The sequence below is a fragment of the Struthio camelus genome, chromosome 1 (genome assembly GCF_040807025.1).
Source record: "Struthio camelus isolate bStrCam1 chromosome 1, bStrCam1.hap1, whole genome shotgun sequence".
NCBI lineage: Eukaryota > Metazoa > Chordata > Aves > Struthioniformes > Struthionidae > Struthio > Struthio camelus.
In genome coordinates this window covers 181,775,266-181,799,397 of record NC_090942.1, presented here as the reverse complement: position 1 = coordinate 181,799,397, position 24,132 = coordinate 181,775,266, and the positions used below count along the sequence as shown (strand labels likewise).

At 37.8% G+C, this 24,132-nt stretch overlaps 1 protein-coding gene across 11 annotated transcripts in view; it reads right to left on the bottom strand.

The window, feature by feature from the left end:
* Nucleotides 1-23,894, bottom strand: part of PCDH9 (protocadherin 9) — a 693,331-nt gene extending 669,437 nt beyond the window's left edge. For 9 of the 11 annotated variants that reach the window (XM_068929679.1, XM_009680557.2, XM_009680555.2 and 6 more), the window contains exons 1-2: nucleotides 23,268-23,894; nucleotides 18,821-21,990 (exon numbers count right to left, since the gene is read on the bottom strand). In XM_068929679.1, the coding sequence (XP_068785780.1) occupies nucleotides 18,821-21,856 (3,036 nt within the window). In that variant the 5' untranslated portion in view covers nucleotides 21,857-21,990; nucleotides 23,268-23,894. Of the gene's footprint in view, nucleotides 1-8,334; nucleotides 9,772-18,820; nucleotides 21,991-22,622; nucleotides 23,230-23,267 lie in introns of those variants that run through there. The other 2 variants (XM_068929681.1, XM_068929680.1) reach the window with 2 other exon arrangements.
* Between the last annotated feature and the right edge of the window lie 238 nt (nucleotides 23,895-24,132).

Below are 24,132 nucleotides of genomic sequence, written 5' to 3'. Positions count from 1 at the left end.
AGGTGTGCAGTTGAGCCCTCATTCTTTTCTTGGCTTCAAAAGCCAGCCGCTGTGTTATCTTTAATATGTTGTCTCTATGCCCTCATTTACCTTTTACTGAAATAACAATAATGATACTTATCTATTGTAAAATACTTTGCAATTTATAGATGAAGAATATTATATGTAAACAAAATATTATTTTTATTTTCAGTGCTGTCCAGTGTTGGACACTACTGTCTGTTTCTTCGAAATAGATTTCATTGATACTAAATAAAAATGATTAGTTTAAGAAACAGCAAAGTTTTAGAGTTATAAGATTCCAAATTCAGCCTACTTAATACTATTGTTGAAAGAGCACAACTCTATAACATGCTACAGACCTATGTATGTCCTCATCTGATTCACTTCTTAACAAAATAATGACACCTCTGTGAGAATATCTGCTCATTTTTCTGTGAAATAAAGCAAAGGTGAATAACAGTGAGCATGCAGTCAGGGTGAGAGATAGGAAAAACTGAAGAATATTAATGTTGCCTTTGGTTAGACAACATGAAGAGAAGACAGAGTGCCCAGAAGAGATGGAAAAAATGTAGCCTGCAGCCTCAGCAAAAACAGTAGGAATCACATTTCCATCAAGCGATTTCTAAAAAGTGACAGCTCCCAAGCCCCCAAAAACTTCATGGACTTCAAAACCCAACAGGAATCATGGCCAGAAGGCTTCAGGGGAAGCGATGAAAGCTATGGAGGAAGTAAATATCTATTTTTCAGGGCTCTCTTAAACACTGCAATTCTCAGCACAGGGTTGGTGCAAGTACTGATGCAGCCAACTAATTCTTCCTGCTGGTTCACTCTAAGGAGCACTTTGTAACTAAGCCACTGATAGACTCCTCTGAACCTGCTAAGAGTTTTGCTTTCCAGGAAAAAAAATATTCACAGTTAAAATGGTCGGTTCTTCAGTATTGTGTCAAATACCTACATTAACTGAGAATAGGAAGGAAATCTCAGCCAGCCTATAATAACTCTGCCAAAGCGCAAATTGGTTAGACTGCATTATTTCTCACTTTCCATTTGCAATCTGTTTCTTCTTATGATTCATGGAACAACTGAGTATGGAGCTTCTGGTATGATCCTAACCTAAGCCCACCATATTGTTTTGGTAAGCTTCTTAAGAAATACTTCTATACTTTAAACTGAAAATGTTCAGTACTTCTCAGAGAGAAATTAGCTTACAAGCACTCACTGTATGTGCCGCCTCACATCACTCACCATGTGGTAAGAACATATATTAAAACATTTATGAGTTTCCTGACAATGTACTTAGATTTCATAATTGATATGTATTAACATCAAAAAGGACTGTTAGTACTTGCATCAGTTATTTGTTTATGATTTGTGCTAGATTTTGCTTTCTGAAGTTTCATGTATTTATTGCATTTTGAACCATGGTGTGCATTCAGTGATAATTGCTTAAAGAGTTACAGAACAGTTGGTGATTTCTTTTCATTTTTTTGGCAGAGATCTAAGGAGTTATCGTAAGTCTCAGTACAAGTGGAAAAATTCCTCACTTGTTTTAGAATAAAAAGTCCAACTCTTGCTTATTACACTAGTATAAAATATGAGTAATTTTGCTGGAGAAAAGGAAGCCAAATGAGAGGAAAATTAGATGCTAGAGTTTTAACGAAGATGTGCAAGGCCCTCTGCACACTGCTACAGGTGGCAATCCTTGCAACATTAGCCGTCTCTGTTTAAAACTGAGATGTGGTCAAAAGTGAAAGTGCCTTTAGACTTTCAACTGTTCTTAACTGGGCTTTTCCCCAGCATGCAAATTAGCATAATATGCTGTCTGTGTTAAAAGAAAGGTCCATGACTCAAACAGCAGGAGTGCTGCAAGTCAGAACTGAGTTACTTGAAATAACTGAATAAGGAAGTCTGAGGGTTGCATTTATTTATTCGTGTTTTCATTACCAGGAAAGATGTGTCCCATCATATCCTTGTATTCAGTCCAACAATCTATCACCTGACTTTGTAAATGTTACATTACTCGAAGATGATCATCACAGCCTAAGCTTAAAATAATGTTTCAACTCAATTGAAATGTAAAGACAAAATACTGTATTCCTTCCCAGCTGAGCTTTTATTTAATGCGCCAGATTAAGGAGCTTGCTCTACCTCACTGGATCAAGTTCAGCATCACTCAACACAGTTTGTCCGAGAAACTCATAGATAAGGGGAAAACAGGCCTTAACGAGAAAAAAATTTCAATAGAGCAAATGAGCATTTTGCCCAGCTATGTTCTACAGAATTTATCCCGATATTTTTGCCTCAGCAAAATCTTCAAAAATGGACTGTTGTTTTCATATCCGTATTTTGGGATAGCTACACCAATCCATAAGAGTTTGTAAATCCAAGCTTCTCTCTTTCTGATGTTTATCAAGCTGATATCAACTAGAAATCCCCTAATTTTCCCTCAAGAAAACTGACCCAGCAAATCAGTAGAACAGCATAATTTGAAGCGCCAGTGGTTCTGGATTTCATATGATAGCTCTCACTATTTTGTGTAACTACCTCAAACTCCCACCAACCCCTGGACTGAATACGTGACTCTCTTGGTTCCTATGGTTAGAAAGTAATGCCGTCTATTTTGTAACAGTACAAGTTTCTGATAAGGGCACAGATGGAAATAAAAAAAATGGGTATGTCCTCAAGCTTTCTCTCAAAATACATTCAACCCTGACATCCCTCCATACAGAACTATTTTATTCCTTAAAATGGTGGGTATAACCAGTTTGCATATTCAACCGTTTTCATGAGTATCCGTCTTAAAAAATTTCTATAGATTTCATGCTGTTCAGCTGTTCTTAAGATGTTAAGTGTTACAAACATGTCACAAACCCAAATTCAGTGGACGCAGACTGGCAATTGAACACTTAAAATGCTTATCACTAGATAAAATCTAATAAATGCTGTCTATATACATAAGTAGCTCAAAAGTGGGCCATGACAGAAAGCACCCATGTAATATCAGAAATTATCACAAGGTGTTTAAAACTATTCATTGCAGGTAACCTCATGAACCATACCACAGCTTAAATCTGCATTTTCAGTTTGTCTTCAGGTACCACGCACTTTAGCAATGGGATTTCAGTTTTGGCTCTTTAAGGATATATGTAATACCTATGATAAAATGAACTGAATTGAGAAGTCAGAACTATATATTGGGTACAACACTATACCAGAGCTATGCTTAGAAAAGCATCAGATAGATAGGCAATTTGCTGGTTAAGAACTTAATTGTGGAGTGGGACTGAGCCCAAGGTTTCCCAGTTCTTGCTACTTAAACTGAATTAATGCTTCATATTAAAAAACAGTGATTACTGAAGAAATTTCAAAGAAGGATGTGTGCAGCAAGAAAGAGAAAAGAGTCTTAGAGATCTCTTCATTTCCTATAGACTGCTGTTTTGGGCAAGAAGAAAGAAAGATTATTGCACAAAAATGAGAAGACAGATTCAGATCTTGATTAGGTGCAAAATATCAGTGAAAAATACCAGTGAAATAGCTGTAATTTCACAAATATAAAATCAAGGGCTGTGAAATCAGAACTGGGCCCAGACAGCCTTTATACCAAGATTACTACAGACAGCTCTAACCTCAACAAAAAAACCTCAACTTAGGAGCAAATGATATTAACATCTCCTTGGCCTTTTTCCATGACTATAAAGTGGCATTAGTGTAAATGTGACTCAGACTTGGGATCCCTGGTTATTGTCGCAGCCAAGAGCCTAAGTATATGAAATCTCCTTGGCTCTGGTAAAACATTAGTACTAAATTCTGGGAAATGATAACACTGATTCATCTCAAAACAGTCTATATATAACAGCAAGACTAGGCACACATAAAAATTATGCACTCTCTTGCCTCAAGGTTAACAACATATTCCTAGTAGAAGGAAAAATGTTATTTTCATTCCCTACAATCATGTGATAAATAGCTGTAGGGCAGATTCAGCAAGATCTTGAATGTTGTGATTTTACGATATAACGAATGTAGGTCTAGCTTTTTGCCATCTGAAAAAGCAACAAAACAAAGTAGGACTTGTCAGTATTTTGCTTATGGCAGAAATCAGACAACGTCCAGGACCCTTTATGATATACTTCTCCTGTATCTTAGTGCTTCTTAACTAGTTTGATTACAACATCGACTCTAGTACTTCAGCAGCTCTGCTCTCCAGTATACGGCATAATTGGAAGCAGCAGCCAGCAGGTATTTCATGCGAGTGGGAAATGTCTCCTGCTGAGTAACTACTGACTGTGAACCAGATACACTCTCTTGTAGGTCACTGTATAAAAAAAAAAAGATACTGAAAAGGAGAGGATCCTTAAAGGCGTGGAGCATCTAAGCAAGATGAGGCAAACAAATTATCTAAAAAGTTCTGCAGTAGAAAGTACAAAAAAGTCATTGAGTTCAGATCAAAAACTAAGAGAGGAGACAGCAGTACAGGAATATTTTAAGAAATATAAGAGAGAAGAAAAAAAAAAATAAAACAAGAGTACAAGGTATAAAACAACTGTTTATCCAGATTGCTGGCTGAAAATAAACAGTAAGTGTTAAGGCTGTTTTAAAGGAATGATAACTCTTCAGCTGATAGTAATTCAAACCTGTGGCCAATTTCAGACTACAAAAATAGGAGAGAGAAACTGAAAAGAAGAGGTAGACTTAGGAACAGGTAGACTCATACTACAGTACAGAAAAATTGGAGAAGATAGCACATGCTCAGAACTGCTTACCTCAGTTGCAAAGGAAGTGTCCTTTGTTCCTATTCATTTATTGTCAAGATTGAGTAGACAGTGGAAGCAATGTTTTATTCTGATCATGCTTCCTATAAAATTCTGTGTTTTACTGCAGTAAAAATTGAATACAGGCACATCTATATCATTACCATCACAATTTAATGGCCTGTGTTAAATTAATGTTTGATTTTGATGCTTCCTATTACTCCACTTTTTTTGGACTGACTTGAGTTATATCCATTGTATGAAGCTGCAATCATTGATGCAATAGTGCACCGTTTGCAAAAGGGTAGCACCAATACTGAAGTAGATAAGAAAAACGTATTGGCATTATAGCTGATGGTACTGCAAGCCTGGTAGGAACTTTTAGGGGTAATGCTGGTAGTATCATTAGAGATAATTCTGAAAATCCAGCAATGACTTTACTTCACACCAGCCACACCTTAACTGTATGATTCTGCTTTATATATAGTATAGGAGAGTAGCACTTTACATCAGTCTAGAAGCATAAAATGACCCAGAATAAGCAGAAAGGTAAGTCATCCCTTGACAGAGGCATCTTTACATTACAATATAGTGTAACGTGATTTTACATTGAAATAGCGCAGCATAAAATCCTGGTAATGATAAAGTACTGTGGCTTCACCTGCACGCAGCCAGTTGAGACCAACCCCAGATGAATTGTTCAGGGCTGACCTCAGCCAACTACATCAAGGTACAAAATACCTGCTCCTTGTCTCCACAAGGATTTTACATTTAGACAGCTACCTCGCAATGGCTATCTTGATGTAAAACACACCTTTTTTTCAGTGAAGACATAGCCTTCACAAAAATGAGAAAAAGGCACATCATGTTTAAAGAGTAATGAGTGTACATCACAGTCAAAAAGTAAATGAGTTCATTCTATCTCAGTCAGTTGAGTTGTTCAGACTAACACAAGGGCTAAATTTCTCCCTTTGTATTTTAAAATATTTCTGAAAACTGCAAAATTTACTGAAGAAAATGTCAAAGTAATTGGCTTCTCAGATATAAGAAGTCGTACACATTTTTTTGTATTGACAAGATTGCATCTTCTCATGCAAGAGTTAATGCACTCTGAAAGTTATTACGCCTTAGCTTACAAGCTTCAGCTGGATGTAGTGGCAGTTCAAATTTCATGACTAAATGCTAACTTATCTTTGCTATTGAAAAAACTAATGAGGTGGTAAATAGTTGCAGAGCAATGTTACATGCAATGATCTGCAGGTTTTGCAGGTTTCTCATTATCTGTGTAACCGTATACTTGCAAAAGTAATGAAAACCCAAAACGGGCAGCAAAAGCTTAAGGCTTTAAAACTAGAATAGAATTATGTTGCTGTTTTCTGAAGGTAGTATGGTAAATTTCAGCAATCTCAAAAAAAAAAAAAACCTAGACATTCAGCTAGGGTTCTCTGCTGGGTCTGAGGTCTCATGGGCAGTGCTTAAGTGAAGATCACAGTTAAGTTAACCTTGCCAATTTATTCCAACACTGGTTTTATACTAGCAGAGGAAATGACATAATGCTAAGCAGTCTTAAGGCTTCTCTATGTTATGCTTCTTGCTCGTGGCTTTAAACTGAAAGTGCTGTTGTAGTATCCCTATTAGATTCCAGATGACACGAGTAGCAACAGACAACAGGACACCATGCAGGGGACTCTCCTGACCCCAACTATTTTTACTGAGGATAGCAGGAAGCACATTATAATTCTCTTCAGTAGCTAGAGGCTTCCTGAAACTGAACTTCAGCAATAACTCAATTCTCAGGTTAAGTGTCTATTTGGCACCAGGACATGAAAATGTTAAAAAATGCCAAGCATGAGGTAGTGACTGAAGGATGTTTTTTAATGTGGTCACCATTGATTCAAAGAGCAGAAGTTCCAAAAACAGGAGTTACTTCTGTGACATATTTATGACAGACAAAAATCACAAATGGTAGCAAGAAGCACTTTGGAGCTGATCTGCACCATCTCTAAAGCATCTTTAGTAGGCACTGCGTGCCTGTTGAAAAGTGCTCAGCATGCTGCTTTAAACAAGCAGACTCGAGGATCAGTGACATTCTGTGTATCACAGCAGCGCTGCCAGCTTTCTTACTAGAAGACTTATTCTAAGTTTTCCTGCAAGCCCAGACATCCACATTGAGCTTTTATCCATTTTGAAATGTAAAGATACATAAATCTTTTCACCTTTCATCCCAATCTCCCTTGCAAATGGCTGACTTCAGGAAGCACTACCCTGTAACTAAATTGCAGTCTCCAGTGTTCTGCTTTGTGATTATTTACAATTTTTGTCCTTGTTTTCAGAATCAATTTCGTATCATAACTCTCAGTGAGACACCACACCTATCACAGATTGTGAATGCCTTATATCATTTGTGAAAAAAGCATGAACAATCTCCTTATAAAAAAAGGCAAGCAGGAAAAATATACATTGAAGAGTTATTTTGTCTGCTTGCTTCAACTATGATAAGTATGGAATGGCTACAAAAACAGCTAGTGAAATCCAGGAGGTTAACTGATACTACAGGATTGCACAGTACTCCAGCAGTAGTAGGACAAGATACATGCAGAGCATTTTTTTTGTGTATTTTTGTAATACAGATGTTAAATGCTCTGAGATAAACTGATTCATAGAAATACTATAGGAATTCATATTATACCACATGAAGCAAATTCCACTCCTCTGTTAGTAAGGTCTTTTATACATCTGGGACAGCTATATCATTATCAATTACAAGTCAATCAGATTTGGTAAACATTAAAATGCATGCTTGTAACACTATCCAACTAGCAATCTCTGTTCACCCTATAGCTTCCTTATAAATTCCACTAATTTAGAGATACTTCAGATTTTGATATGCAGCTTGGGGCCAGACACATTTAATCCTTCAGTTCCAATTACAACCAAAAGGAGGAGCTCTGCCAGTTAACATTTCTGCAAATCCAGTTAGGAAGTTGGCCCTAGTTTCTCCTCTGCCAATCCTTCAGCTCAGTTTTGCAATCCAAATTTAGTATGCCACCAAGCTACATAGGGGAAATGTGTTTTACACATCGCAGGAGTAGATTTTCTTCTCAGATTTATATTAATAACTATAATTCATTCTAACTAAGTTCTTGTAAATAAAATGGAACAATTGAAAGCAAGTTTCTAGCTAGTTTAGAAAGCATTTTACTCTCCATAATATGCTTCTATGCAAACATGCTTCCAAATGCATACACTTCAACTCTTTATGAAGTCAGTTGGGTCATAATAAGTCCCGACCTACTGCAATGTGTGGTTATGACTTTGGTGGGCTACAACAGATCTCATACAAAATGTGTCACTTCTCTACTGTGACAATATTCATTTGAAGGAAAATTTCAGATTTCTAATATGTGCACACGTATGTTTTGCAAAAATAAATATACTCAGAGAATGAAAGAGGAGATTAAAAAGAGGAAAAAGAAAGGACAGTGACAATATCTAGTAAAGGAAAGAAATGTATTTAAGCATCAGCCAAATGACAACTATTTTTCATATCATCTACAATGGAAGCTTAAAGACTGAAACTCTCCAAGAGCCATTAGTTTCTTGGTACTCTGTGATGGATTAGAAAGTTTCTTAATCAACTGCAAAAGCACAGAAAAAGGCCAGAGCATGGATGTTAGCAAAGCTATGTAACGGTGGAATCCAGAGATGTTCAGATAGTAATAGATATCACCACACAGTCACAGAAGTGCATTAATTTTTTAACACTCTTGAAAAGCACCTTGCATTTTGACAGTGTCTTAGTCCAGAGTTTGAAAAATCGCATTAAGAAACTAATATTCGGATTTGTAATCAGAGAAGAAGATTAAGAAAATAAAATTGTTAAGAGATGCAAATACTGGTTAAAAGTTCTGGATTGTCCATTTGCCTTGATGCACTCTGAAAGCCTATGCAGCCCCTCCAGAAGTGGCCTTTCTCTATCAGTTAAATATTTTGGCCTGTGTGAGGTTTGTCACAATGTATTAATTCCATAGAAAAATTAAGACAAACGAAAGTAAGTGTATTCAAATCTTAGTCACACAATACATTTAAACTGCATTCACATGAGATTCACGTTCACATTCATACAATTCATAGCAACACTCAACTGCAGTTTCTTTGTCCACCTGGACTTTACCAGCACTCTCAAAAGGACGGGCATCAGAAGACAAGACAAACACGGTCAGGGCAAACTAGGAGTAGCTTCCCTTGGCTATATCCACGCTTCTCACCTATCTGCACAGTAAAAGCAAGCGTTGCCTTTTTTAACTAATAGCAGTTTAATGAAGAAAAAGGAGGTTGTAAAATAGAAATAAAATGTCAACCATAGTAGTGGATCATCTATCTCATCTGATTTTGTATTTCTGGTGATTGACAACCTGGTGCTCTTGTCGCATAAAAGGCAAAAATAAAGTGTTCGCTTCACACTGAAATGTTTGACAGATGTAACAGCTTGCTGAAATGAAACTGATGAATCTGTGATAGGAAAGTCCATCTCCTAAACATAGGAGAGATTAAATTTCAACAGGAGAGCTTTACTGTCCTTAGTCAGATGCAGATTTCATTTATTTTTTTTTATTTATCTGAATGTTGTTAAAAATATGGGAGATGACTATGGCTTTACTACTGGTGCATAGCCTACCTCCTGCTGCTGGTAATGTTGCAGCCTTACTATGATCCATGATACAGTATACTGTTGTCACAAACTGAAGGCAACTTCAAATTCTGTTACTGGTAAGACTAGCACTTCATTGCTATTTTGACCTGTATTTTTGAAATGGCAAAAGTGAAACAATCTGACCAGTGACTGAAAATTCAGACAGCTATGGACACATACCTAAAACAGAGAGGTGAAAGTAGCATTTTTACACTATGATGAGAACAGTCAGATGTAACAGAGGTTAAAGATCAGAAGTCTACAGCCTCCCTTTTCTCCAATCAAAGTAGATTCACAGGATGAGGTATCAAGGAACATGTAGCACTGAGGAAAAACAGAAATACTCAGCATAGCGCCAAACCAAAATAAATAATGTTTCACTGCACTGTCTTCCTGAAAAAAGACAGCTGCACAAATAGCCTGATAACAAGTTAATAAAAAGTCAATACAAATCTTTCTGTTGATTCAGGACCCTTTGGATTTGATCCATATTCTACATCTGACCTTCCCAAAAGTAACAGTGCACACTATACATTTCTGTGTGTGTATACACTATTCAAATAAAATATCTTCCTATAGAAATACTTACTCTTAAACTCTTCCATTAACTTTAGTGAGAAATCTGGCCTGGATCATACTCGTCAGTGGTAATTATATGCAGGATTCATTTCGTACAGCTTTATCCATCAACTTTGGCAACTAGTTTTAACAAGCATATTTTATTTAGGGCGGAATAAATTGTGAACCCAATGAAGCATCATGGATTTGATGTACAATTAGAAGATAGATGAGATGAATCCCACCACAGTATCAAAAGAAGCAATATCTGGCACTCTGTGCACAGATTCTGCCAGTTAGTGTACTGTTGAAAATTGTACAAAAGAAGTACCTTATTTTTGTGAACAGCATTTACAGAATTTAGGCCAGATTCACAAACAGAACTTGGGTACCTAAAGCAACCATAATGTTCAAATATATTCATTACATACTGCAAGGAAGGGGATGGCATGAAAATAGCATTCCCAAAAGCTAGCCCACTAAATGGAAAGCTGCTAAAACCAGGGATTAAGTATCAGCCCCCTTTGGATTTGACATCTTATTCTACACAGGAAAGAGATGTTCTCTTTAATTCAAATTCACAAACCACACCCGTTACTGGAGTTCCTGGACCCATTCCTGTAAAAGCACGGTGTTAAAACTTTCTTCCAAAAACATTGGTAGGAAAAATTAGAGACCCACAGAAACCTAAGTAGTTAAAGATCTTCTTTCAAATTCTTCATTTGCCTTAAGGAATTTGAGTGAACGCTCCCTATAAGTATAATCTGATCTATAGATCATGTATAGAGACATATGTACCCTACACTTCACATAGCCTACTATTACAGCAGAAACACAATTGCCTCCATACTGCATAAGTTTCTAAGGAGCAGAGGTTTTGAGACAGGATTTAAAATACAGCGCTAGAAACCTAACATGGCATTTTGATAGTATCCCCTTCTGGTTCCATTAGAACCTGCCTATGCATCCACAGTCCAGACATACAATGTTATCTGGCAACCAGCAGGTTTAGCTATTTAAAATAAATTATTGTGAGATACCATCCAATGAGAGGCTATAGGAGTGGCGTATACCATTCACAACTGAAACACGGACTCCCTCTTAAGTTTTTTGCTGTTTTAAAAGCTATAAGACCATGCAAGTCATAGGCTAAAAGTAACTCATTTGCTAGAAAATATTGTACAGGCATCTTTTTTAGGTAACAGTTAAGAAAACCAATTGCATGATTTTATCACTAATAACACACATGTAGTAGCCTAGAAGGTACTAAGAATATCCTGCAAAATTAAAAATAACCGTAGTTGTATATAACATCCAGTCTGACTGGAAAGAGTGAGCGTGAACAGAAGAATATCAATTTGAGGCAACTAAGCATTTTACAAATCAATCTCAATAGTTATCTTTCAGCTATATCAGCCAGAATGAATATCCAGTTTAATTTTTTGAATCAGGGGAGGTTGCTGTTTTAAAGAGCTATCCACATCTTGTTCTTATGAACTGAGGGAAGGAATGAAAGGAAGGAAAAAACATCCAATAGCTGATCCTCTACTTTTTACCAAATTTAGCTCAGAATAAAATATTTTAAGTTCATTTGAGTCTGAATTCATGTTGCACATTTTTTAGATTTTGAAAATATTATTTCAGTGTTACCTTACTGCTTTTCTAAAGAAGCTAACATCAAGAAGAGCTGCAGATGGCATAAATCATGAGATTTACTCCAGTTTTGGATTTGGCTTCAAATTTTGAATTGTTACTGTAAAACGGGCTCCTTATATTCTTCTTGTAGGAGTTAGTGTTCATGCTCCAGAACAATTTTTATATTTGTACACAAAAAATTCAATGTGGCACTTTGCAAAAGAAATGGCAAAATGACAGCATCAGTTCGTAGGAAACTACAGAATCTATACGCTAACTGGATTTAGTTCTAGATAACCTTCTGACAAATGGTGAATGACTCAAGCTTCCCACTTTGTGCAATAGAAGATGCAGGACAACCTAAGCCAAGACATTAAAACAAATCTCACCCCCAACTCATTAGACACAAAGGAAAAAAAAAAAAAGAAAAAGAAAAATGAAAGCACAACTTTTGAGACTACTACATTTTAGACACCTTAATATGACTACAACTCAGATTTTTATCGTCACTCACAAAACTGAAAACTGAAATGAGAAAACAGGACAAATCTTTCCAAGATCGGAAATTCCACATTTTTTTTAGTGTGATCAACATTAAGTCACTATAAAAGTCATAGTGGACCAAATGCTTCTCTGAATAGTTAGCTCACAGGAATAATCTACATACGGTTTTGTTCCAGTACAACAAAGTTGCTTTGCAAAACAATTTCATTTATTTGTTTATTTTAAGTTTTCATAATAGCATAACCAATGTAGTATGGCAATTAAACCAGTTTAAGGTGTCTTTCGTCAGTAATGGCTATTTCTGTTGCCAGAGAGAGTTTATAGCTCACTGGAACAGAATCCATTACAACAAAATTAAAAATTATTGCAACTATATTAGAAGGAGCTATTTTATATGATATTTTAATTATAAAGGAATAAAAGAATTTAAGATGATATGTATTTTGTGTCTAGACAAGCACACAAAATCTCAATTAGGTACAACACTAACACTTACGTTGCAAATGTCTTGCTAAAAGACAACAATGTAAATGAACAAAAGATGCACCCCATCCCCCAGTTTTTTAATAGACGTACTTCAGTAAAATATGATAGCATCCATTCTTTTCTTATCTGCAGCCTGGAAAATCTTTCTCCAGCCAGTGGAATGTTAACTCATGTAAGCCAGAAATGAACTGACTATCCCAATATCAGTCTATTGGGATAAATTGTTTTACATACATTCCACCACAGGCTGTAAAGTCAAAGCAGCCACAAATAAGAATAAAGTAATAGATATTTTTTTTTCTTAAGCACTGATATGGAGTCAACACCAACATTACAGAACATACGTGCGATGGCTGTGCTTAAGTAGCAACTGAAGAAACTTTTGAGCGCAGATTTTAAAGACCATCATAGTATTTTGAGGGAAAATGTGATACCAAAAATGCAGGTATCACCTGTAATTCCTCTTAGATCTTACAGAACATGTTATGTCCATTTGGTCAGTTATATTCTGCATGTTAGGTGCAAGTAAGTCCTGGAGTAAGAAGTTACAGCATCTTATGAAATAAATGAAACTTGAACTCTGCTACTCTTGAGTTAAATCTGCCTAGATAAGGATTGGTCCACTAGGTATTATGTATTTGTCCTTCTGTGTAAAATGCAGTATATTTCCCATCTATAGATGAAACGTTCTATTGCAAATATGAGAATTCTAGAACTGATGAAGCAATTTTCCTAGGATTTGAAATGTGAACTTCAGACAGGTAGACTGTGTACTTAAAGAGCTGCTGAATGTAAATAGGTCACAGTTTTCATATCTTTAGCATCTGTTGTTTATACCCAAGAAAGTACATCGGGGCAAGAAAATTAATTCCCCAATTGCTGTCAACTGAGTTAGGGAACAGCAATAAACAGCTTACTGTAAGCCTCTAGCTACAATAAAATTGCTATCAATACAGTGTGGCTGATACGGTTTTGCTGTGCTAGAAGAATAGATTGTTTGGAAGTGAAAATCTGAAATGGAAACTAGAAAGATCCTTCCTTGTTCCTATATACAAAAGAATATTGTCACAGAATTCCAATAGAATTAAAGTCTCAGGATCCAATTCTCTGTTGCAGGTGTGATACAAATGTATTAGCATTTGTGAAACTTCAGATTTGGACATTCAGGACAGAAGCGGCCCCAGTGATTCAGAAAATTTTTTTTTTTTGTACGGGAAACTGGTTTAAAGAGAAGGGAAGCTTCCTAAACTTTTACTATTTGTATCTGTATACAAAAAATGTTCCCTATTCTCATTTAGCATTTCTACTGTCACTATTGAAAATGGCATTATAGCTTAAGGTTATGTTCTGTTTTCCATTATAACCCCCAGTTTTCACATGCTCTTTACTTTCTGAAAAATTCTTCTTTTCAGCTGAAATTTTCCATGCTTGGTCTCAGCTCAAAGACGAATTTCTTTAGACAGTTGAGCAAAATCCGTTAACCTATTTTTCAGTTACACAAGGATAGAAAAAATACACTGTACACTTTCAGAATTTCTAATATTGTAGTGTGTGTGTGTGTATATATGTACGTGTGTGTGTGTGTGTGTGTGTGTGTGTGTGTAAAACTCAAAAGCAATGGAATTTTACATGCAGACATTTTCCAGGTCCTCATCCAACACTAACATCCATGCTAACATATAAAACAAAGAAAACAAAAAGAAAAAGAAACAATGAAATTGTATTTTTTATACTAAGCTGTAAAACAGTGCCACTAGAAATAATACCACATACAGAATTATGGAATGCTATGGCTACAGAATTTTAATATTTGTAGGTGACGTAGGTTCTGCACTGCTATTCCAATGCAGATTTCCATCATCTTATGCACCTTGAAATTGCCACTCTCGAGGTATCAAATTAGAGTCATTAACGTTTTCATTTTTTCTTTTCTCTTACATAAATCCTAAAGTTACAAATTTAAGCACTCCAGAGTAAGGCAACAACAATTGCATTTGCCACACAAAGCCTAAGTGGTCTGCATTGATCAGTGGGAACCTGGCTACTCATTCCTTGATCAAGCAAGAAGTCCATTGACTGAAAAAGGAGTAAAGCAAGCTCCACAGAGCTTATGTTATTGACTACGTGGTTAGAAATATATCTTAGTATGGAATGCATTTAATGTATCAGTCAAGCCTTAAATCCTTACTTTCTGCCATCAGAGTACAGAAATAAAAGGACAGTGCTAAAATATATTTAGCTTTCCTGAATCTACTAGAACTGCACACGTTGCCAGATTTAATAAATTATCATCTTGATACAGAAAAGTGCTTAGAGTGTGCTTACGGCTACCTTTATTGACGGAGGCATTTAAAGTCATTTAGGCTTTAAGGATCAACTTCAGTCCCACTGACTTTAAATTAAAGTTAAGCACATGGCTAAATGCTATTTGACTAGGAATGAAGACTGAGGATTTTGCTCATAACCTTTATTGATACATATTTTCAGATCTGTGTTATTTGTCACTACTGTACTTCAAATCTGATTAAATGAATTTATTATAATTTAAAACCGGGAAAATCATAGTAAATTGGCCACATTTTCTCTTATTATTTAATCTATTGTTAATCTAGTGGCAGTGAGTAGGAGTTTTTTGTTTGTTTATTTCCTTTTTATAAAAGGTCTTTCACACAGAAGAATACAACATGTTGTCTTCTACTATATTTCTATGTAGTTGTTTGGTGTGGTGACTTGCTAAATTTGAAGTGCATTTTAAAGTTCAATCAAATACTGAAAAGCACACTGATTGAGAAGCCTGCATAGATTTCAGTATTCTTTGAGTCATAATACTGATTTTGGAAGCTTAGCTATATGAGCTGGTGCTGTGTAACATCCTTTCCATACTCCTAATTATGGTAATTAGCATTTAGAACAATCCCAAGTTCAAGTATTCAAAAATGCTCTTCTCAGAGCATCCACCAGGTTTTCTGCAACATAGGCACTTGAAGAAGGCTTTGGTTTTTATACTGGGTACTTCTGAAATATCAGCCTGTGCAATTCAAAGCAATATGTGAAGACTTAACGGCAGAATTTCCACTACATTTATTGACAATTGCACAGAAATTGCCCAGCAAAAAATACTAAGAAATTTATATTGAACAATCTATTTTTGAATTCTAAAAGCTTTCTTACTTAAGACCCATTTATAACAGATTTCTAGGGTCAAACTCCCATTAGAAGTAATGGGATTTTACTTGAATAAAGTCCAAGGGTAGACTTGGGTCTGAGCTCGCTTTTAAGTTTAATTTACCTGCAAAATATATTGCATGCATATTTTGCTTGAACTGAAAGAAATTGTAAGTAAAAATTGAGGATGCTAGTATTTCTTAGATATATATAAATCTCGTATTTCTTCTTTCCCTATCTTAACGCTCTCCACAACAATTTCCATACTCTTTCCAAACCACATAAAAAAACTTGGTGAAGGTATAGATGATTTCTTACATTCTTCTTACAACTTCTAACATAAGATATAGAGAAATGAATCATTTTCAACCACAAGAAAACAGTGCAGTGACACAGAATTAAATATCTCTTCATAAAGGAGCTAAAAAATGTTCTTCACAGACTGTGACATTAGTATTTCCTACTGTGTTACAAGAGTTTAAGATTGAATACTTGCCATCCTCTATAACATGTCTTAAAAAAAGACCTATGAAAGTATATTTAATTCCAGTGCTAATGAATATTAACAAAGATGTCTCCTAACTTCAGGAACTAGAGATAGAATAATACTAAGACTGCTAATTATTACTAACATTTCTGGCTGTACTCCTCCAGCCAAAAGTGACAAGTGGGCATAAAAAGCTTACTTCCTGCAACATTTATCATTGAAAAAAAGAGGTCATTTCCTCTTTCCTCAGAGACTAAAAATACACAAGGTCAATTTAAATAATTGTCTGTCTAAGAAAGAGTTGTATTTTCACTTACACAAAACATTACAGCGTTTGCAGGGAGTGATCTAAACCATGGGATGTGAGTATCCAGTAACTTCCAAAGGACTTAATAAGACTCGAACGGAATCTCAATCAGGTCCATACACAAAACTATAACTATACTGATACTATTATTAAACTAAAGCCAGTGTATGTAATGTAATGAACATAGGTGAGTTTGAAAACATTGCGTGTCCTTTTTCTTCTCATATTCAATGTCATTGTGCAGAGCTTATGTCAGGTAAACCACTTTTCTGATCTTAACTGCCTCAAGATGCTGTGGGGGGATTAAATCTGAGTCTCCCAATGGAGTCTGGAAAGCTAATTTAAGATAAATTAATGACATCTCCGAACAGAAAAGGAGTGTGTGGGTGGGGGGGGGGGTGTTACATTTTGTAACTAAAATGGGAGAAGAAAATTCTTCTCATGAAAACTTCAGCTGCATAATCACAGATTATCCAGAGCTCTTCTATATTCAAGGGTTTTTTTTTTTTAAACCAGCCATCTTTTTTAACTTATGCTGACAGTGTGTATACGGTGCTGTGTAACAGTCTGAACACTGCTCTGAGAGTTTACCATGCTTTAAAGTCCTTTGAAAGGTTATGGTTTTGTGAGAATTTTCTATGATGTTTTCGGTGTCTCATTTTAAGTATGAGCAGCTTTAGAGCAGTTACGTTAACAGACCTGCCTCAGAAGTGCTTGTTTTATTCTTAGTATCTTGTTAGTGTGACACCTTACAGACACCCAAAGTCAAGACACGGTTCTGGGAACATCACATTCATCTTAGATAAGGCTAATGCAACAGCAAGAGAATGACTTTATCCTAAACTTGGCTACTGTCAAAATCTTTTTGCAAAGACAAGCTTAAATGTGTCTTTCTCAATTCTCTAAGATTCATATCCCTAATATATTCAGACAAATCACCATAACTTGGAGGGTACAATGCCAGCAGGAATTCAAACGTAATCGCTAACACCTAAAAAGTCGGTGCAGTGAGAGCTAAGCACTAAGAAAGCTCCTTTGCAAACACGCAAACTTAACTACTGGCCACTCCAGTGCAACTATCATTAAATAAAAGGTTCTTTGGCTGTAATATCAGCTTGATCCTTCCCTCCCCCCTTTTCCTAGCTACTGCAGGACTGGCATCTGGCCAGCAGAAGCGGCATAGTACCTTAGTGCCATCTACAGGCAATATTGACATCCTAATTTAGTGGCAAAAGACAAGCACCAATAAAATAAATTAGACAGCGCTGCATTTAAATCTTTATTAGCAAGGAATTATTAGACCTAAGAAAAACTAATGCTGGATTTGGTTGAAATATGAGTTTCTCAGCCTCCTAATCCTTCTTCATATGGTGTATTTCACAGTTTAAAATGAGTTATGACAGATCACTTATGTATTACTAAGATGAGAAAATATTTACAATGGGCTGACTTTTTCTACATAATTCAGATGTATTCAGAGAATGCATTCCTTTCGACAGTAAGCTTTGGCCATTTTTAAAATATGCAACAAACTGTCTATGAGATACCAACTTTAATCTGTTACAACAAAATCATTTGAGCTCAAAACAGAGGAAGACTTCCATATGGCTTAGTTATATCCTACCAACAAACCACGTGCCTCACAGATGAAGTAGCTTGGAAATTCTGCTGTCTTTGTTAGGGAAAAAAATTAACCCCTTTAGCAACAATAACTTAACAGTGTTCCAAATCAGCTTGAACTATGAAAGAAACTCAAGCCAACTCACTTTGAAATTTGAAATTGAATGTACATATCCTTTTAATCTTGTAACAGTCAAATTTTCTGAGTGAAATCTGGTATGTAAGGAAACAGATTTTCTTCTTCAATAACTTTTACATTTGGACAGTCAAGTACTGGGGAGAAAAAAAAAAGTTTTTTGTTTTTTGTTTTTTTTTAATTCACAAGCATGTGCATTTGCACAAATGCATACAGTCCTTTAACAATCAGTGTTCTTTAAAATGTAAAGTATCAGAGGCATTTTGCCGACGTATGGTTGAGCCCCAGGTAAATGATAAAGGGGTCAAGTTTTTTTGTTTGCTTTTGGTTTTTTGTTTGCTTTTGTTTTTTTGTTCCCCCCACAATATAACTAAGCTAAAATTAGACTGAAACAAAAAAACATACTGGCACTTTAATACTGGTTGACCGGGCACTTGTATGCAGTACTTATAGACCAGTAAAAGTGCTCGTTTACCTGTCTGGTGTGTAAGGGGCCCTTTGTCTTGAAGCCTCCTTGGGAACTGCACTCTGAGGCACTGAAGTGATCTGAACTAGTGGAAGAGCGTTTGGAAAGGGTGTCACAACCACCAACAAAGGTGTTGTCCAACGGGAGTTCCTGAATCACATGGTGCTTTTTCACTGAAACTGGAGTGTCAGGTTTGAGATGAAAAGCAGACTGTGGAGAGGCAGATTTGTAATGCTTGGCAAGATCAGGACTGTTAGGCTTAAAGGTTGTTGGTGGTGCTGTGCCCCAGTCAAATCTTCCTATACTTTGCTCCTCCAGCTCTGCTGGAAGGCTTATTGTCCCGTTGATAGGTTCATGAACAGCATCATCAGGTTTGGACTCCTCAATGGTCACAAAGTTCAAAAGAGAACTCTTCGGAGATTTCCTTTTCTTCCTTTTCTTTTTCTTGTTTTGCTTGTTCTCCTGATTGGGAGACATCCACTCAGCACCTTGCTTGCTCCTTTGGGCTGCTTTGAATCTGGATGCATGTCGACAGCGCACGAGAACTGTGACAAATATCACCACTATGACAACCATAGCACCTGCCACAATAGCAATCATGATCGTGAGATAGTCCTCATTTTGGTAGGGCTGGCTACCGTCCCCTATGTTCCGGTCCAAAGGTGTTTCCATAGTCCTGCGTATCAAGTCATAAATGTAAGAGGCATTTCCAGCAGTATCATTTACATACAAAAATACAAGCACAAGAGTATGCAAGGATTTGGGATAACCCAGATCACTTATGTTGACCACTAAACGATGCAGCCCCACATCATTAGGAGTTGGTTTTTCTTCCAGAGTGATATTACCTGTCACTGGGTCAATACGAAACAAACCTTTGTTATTTCCGCTTACGATCGTATACTTAAGTTCAGCGTTCATTCCAGTGTCTATATCCACAGCAAATACTTCTGCTACTACCGAACCTGGAATTGCTGAAAGTGGCACTAGCTTAAAAGAAGTATTGGAAGGTGGGTAGATGACAACGGGGCTGTTATCATTAACATCCATGACATTTATGGTTACTTTTGCTGTAGAAGAGCGAGGTGGTTGTCCTCCATCAATTGCTTTAACATCAAAGGTGTAGGAGCTCTGCTGTTCTCGATCAAAAGAAACATTGGACTTTATAACTCCAGAGAAAGGATCCAGCACAAAGTTTTCATTGTCATTCAGGATGGAAAGGGTCACCGCTTTATTTTCCCCGGCATCTGCATCAGTTACCGTTATCACCCCTACAGTGCTATACTTTGGTAAGTTCTCCGATACAAAAAATTGAAAGTGATTATGAGTAAATTTGGGACTGTTGTCATTTTCATCCAACACAGTAACAATTACAGCTGCTTGACTCTGCAAAGGAGGGGTACCATTGTCTCTCGCTGTAACAGTGAAAATGAAACGTTCTTGTTCTTCTCTGTCAAAAACTCTGGAGGCTGTCAAAACTCCTGTCTTTCGATCCAGATCGAAAAAGGAGGCATTAGGGCCAAGCTGATAAACAATGTCTGCATTTTTCCCACTGTCTTCATCTGTGGCACTAATAGTTGTTAAGTATAGACCACGACGGTTGTTTTCAGAAACTGACAGCTCAATTACAGGCTGGCTGAAAATCGGAGGGTTGTCATTTTCATCCTCCAGTTTAACTCTTACCAGGGCAGTCTGGTTCAAACTGGGCTTCCCAGAATCAGAAGCAACAATTTTAAAGCTGAATTCTTTGGTGCCCTCATAGTCCAACAAGGAAGAGGTCTCTAACAAATACTGGTTGTCATAAACTGCCTTCAAGTGAAAGGGGACCTCTCTCTCAATGAAACAGATCACTTTGCCATTCACATCAGTGTCCTTATCTGAAACTGTAATTAGGGCAATCTTTGTATTGACAGGATCTTTCTCAGATAAGTACACTGTACCATTGATGGGACTTATTATGTACCTGAGGTCTATATTAGGAGGGTTATCATTTACATCAGTGACATTGATGGTAACAGTTGCCCGAGCTGGAGTAGAGCTACCATCACTAGCCAGCACTGTCACTTTGTGAATAGCAGTCTCTTCTCGATCTAAGGACCTCTGCACTGTAATCAGCCCTGTGGTGTTGTTTAAAGCAAAAAATCTTTTGGTTGCAGGGGCAACTTGGGCACCAAAAATATATCTGATTTCTGCGTTGCTTCCTATATCTGCATCTGTAGCATGAAGCTGAATTACAGAAGTGCCTACAGGGGCATTCTCGGGTATGTGAACCTCTATTTGACTCTCTTTAAAAACTGGCCTATTATCATTGACATCACTTACTGTGACTTGCAGGATAGCTGTGCTGGATTTCTGGGGGGTACCTCCATCCTCCACTTTGATTTTCATCACATAGGTGTCCTTTTGCTCTCTATCCAAGTTCTGCTGCACAATCAGTTGAGGCCATTTCTCTCCTTCTGGAGTTTCTACAATATCCAGTCCAAAGACACTCTGTCCATTTAACAACTCGTAGTGCTGCACGCCGTTGAAACCTGTGTCAGGATCTGTGGCTGATGGGATTGGAAAACGACTGTTGATCAGAGTGTTTTCTGGTATGGAGATATTGATGACAGGGGATGGAAACATAGGTGCGTTGTCATTAGTATCCTTTACAATGATTTTTATTTTGATCAGCCTAAAAAAGTCATTGGGGAGAATCACCACCTCAAGTTCAAAGAAACACTCATTTTCTTCTGCATAGGAAGCTCCAGCACAGAGTTTTTCTCTGTCTATTCTGTTAGACGTCGTAAAGATCTCCCCAGTGGTACTGGACACTTTGACCAGAGGGGCATCTCCCGCTTTAGACACCAGTCTGTAGACAAGGCTGGCACTGGTCCCCGTGGCAGCATTGATGTGAGAAATGTTCAGATCCTTTGGTATGTTTCCTATGGGTACATTTTCAGGCAGCTCCTCTCTAATAGTGTAAATAAGTTCTTGAGCTATAGCAGAATCCAGCCTTAAACAGGCAATCAGAGCAGCCAACAGGTAAAAATCCCTCAGGTCCATGATAATGTTTTTACTCTCTTTTCCCAGATTTTAGGACTTAAAGGTTTCCACAGAGGGATGATGCGCGATTTGCAAGAGGAGGCATGCATGGACTGCAGGATGCATTACATCTCATTTCTTATGTGGAGACAGCACTGTCAACACAACCATACAGAACAGCATTATTGTTTTTTCTAAGGCACAACAAATCCATAATTTCCAACTACTACTTGTTTTTGCAATGCACACTTTACAGCAGTACATTTTCCTACTGCTCCCTTTCACAAGCAATCCCCCCGGATGAATGCACCAATATCCCGCTGGCTGCATTTGCACAGAGCAAGAATGGAAATAACTACTTTCAGGATTAAGGGCAGCTACAGTTTCGACACGTACTTTCTGAATAATTTCTTGGTACACCGTGTAATCCGTAACGTGCATTCCCCTTCCACCCTCCTCCACCCAGTCATTTCATTTGGTGCAAGTGAAAAACCTTCCTGTACTACTTCTGAATTCTGTGCTAACTGCTATGTCAGCTGCCAAATGCAATTTGTTGTTTGTTTCCATACACATTTTTTTTTATTTTTTTGCTCTTGCTACCCAGATCTTTTTTTCTTTTTCTTTTTCTTTTCTTTTTTTTTTTTTTTTTGCTCCTGCTCCTTGTGCCTTACATCCCCCTCTATTGCTATCGTACTGGGAAATAACCACCCGGACATGCTGCTGCTGCAGCAGTCGTCACTGGCTACTTCACATCCCTATTAACTGATGAGAGAATAACAGGACTTACAGTTTCTTACACTCTCAGCTCCACGTTTCCCCTCCAGATGTTGGATACTTCTCCTTATGTTTAAAGCCTTTAACTTTGTTTGTTTTTAGCTATAGCCTAAACAGGGGGCTAGAAATTCCAGATGCAACTTAGGGTCAGCCAGTATGTTTATGGTGGTGGCGGGGGGAGGAGGGAGAGATATTTTCTGATGCTGGGAGGAGGAAAAAAGGTGCAGCCTTTCACCATTGACACTGATCTCCCTTCAGGATGTTATTAGCAGCTGCCACACATAAATACTGCAGACTAATAATGCAGGGTAAAAAAAAAAAAAAAAAAAAAAAAAACAACTGACTTCTGCTTACATGCTCTGCTAACCGCGAATTACATGGGTGCAAGGCTCCCAGCATCTACAGTTTGGCGGCACCGGGCAGACTCTGAGCACTAATCTTATCTGCATTAAGCTGCACGGTAGCTGATGCCCGTGATTACTTCCAGCAGAGTGATGCAGGTAGGGATGCAGAGACAGCGAGTAGGTGAGCCTTAGCCACCAACATCAACTGAATCCGAAATACTGATTCTTTCCCTAGAAAAATATCTTGCGTGATTTTTTTTAATTTTTTTTTTTTAATGAAATGCACCACGGTGCATGGGTAACTTTGCACTTACGTTGGTTGTCTACCTTTGACGATCTGCTGCAGCTAAGCAGTGATCTGTTCGAGCAGATACAGCACAATGCATCTGGTAAACCACCAGTTTTGGAGAAATCAGCAGCAGCCAAACGCTTCCTCCTTGAGATATGTGTTGCTTCGGGGTGGCAAATTAGCAACTCCAAGGAACAAATTCACAGTTCTGCCGTTAGTCATCCTCTCCACGTTTCATTTCTATTAAGCGGCGATCCTTCGGGTGTTTAGCGTGCACGCAACAACACAAACAAACAGCAAGCAAAAATCCGGTGCACTTCTTTAGATCGGGGGTATTTTCCAGTCTGCACTGTACACAATTTCCATCCCTTTCTCACCAGTGCAGAGACAGCTATATTAAGTCTGTAAGTTCTTACTGGAAATGTTAGAGTTGGGCTGGCGGTGCTTCTCTCTCCCTCTTTATCTCTGGGGTGATAGTTGCCTCCCTTACAAAAAAGAAAAAAAAAAGAAAAAAAGAAAAAAAAGGAAAAAAAATCCTAAGAGGTTATTGCTTTAGTGATGGGAGGAAGCGACAGCGCTTTCCCTCCTCTTCTCCCTCCCAGTCTCTCTCTCACACACTCTCTCTCCTTCTCCTTCTCTCTCTCTCCGAACTGAAATTCTTGATATAACTCTCAATAAGCCCAGAGGGAGGGTGTGAGCGGCGCTAAGCCCCCCCTCCCGCCGCACCGCATTGGCCCGCCGCGGCAGGGGTGGTGGCTGGCGCAGCGCGGTCATGGCATTGGCCGCCGGGCACGTCGCTCCGGCGGGGCCGCGGCCGCGGCCGGGGCCGGGCGGGCGCAGCGGAGGGGGGCGGGCGCAGCGCGGCTCCGCGCCGAGCCGCGCGCGGGGTA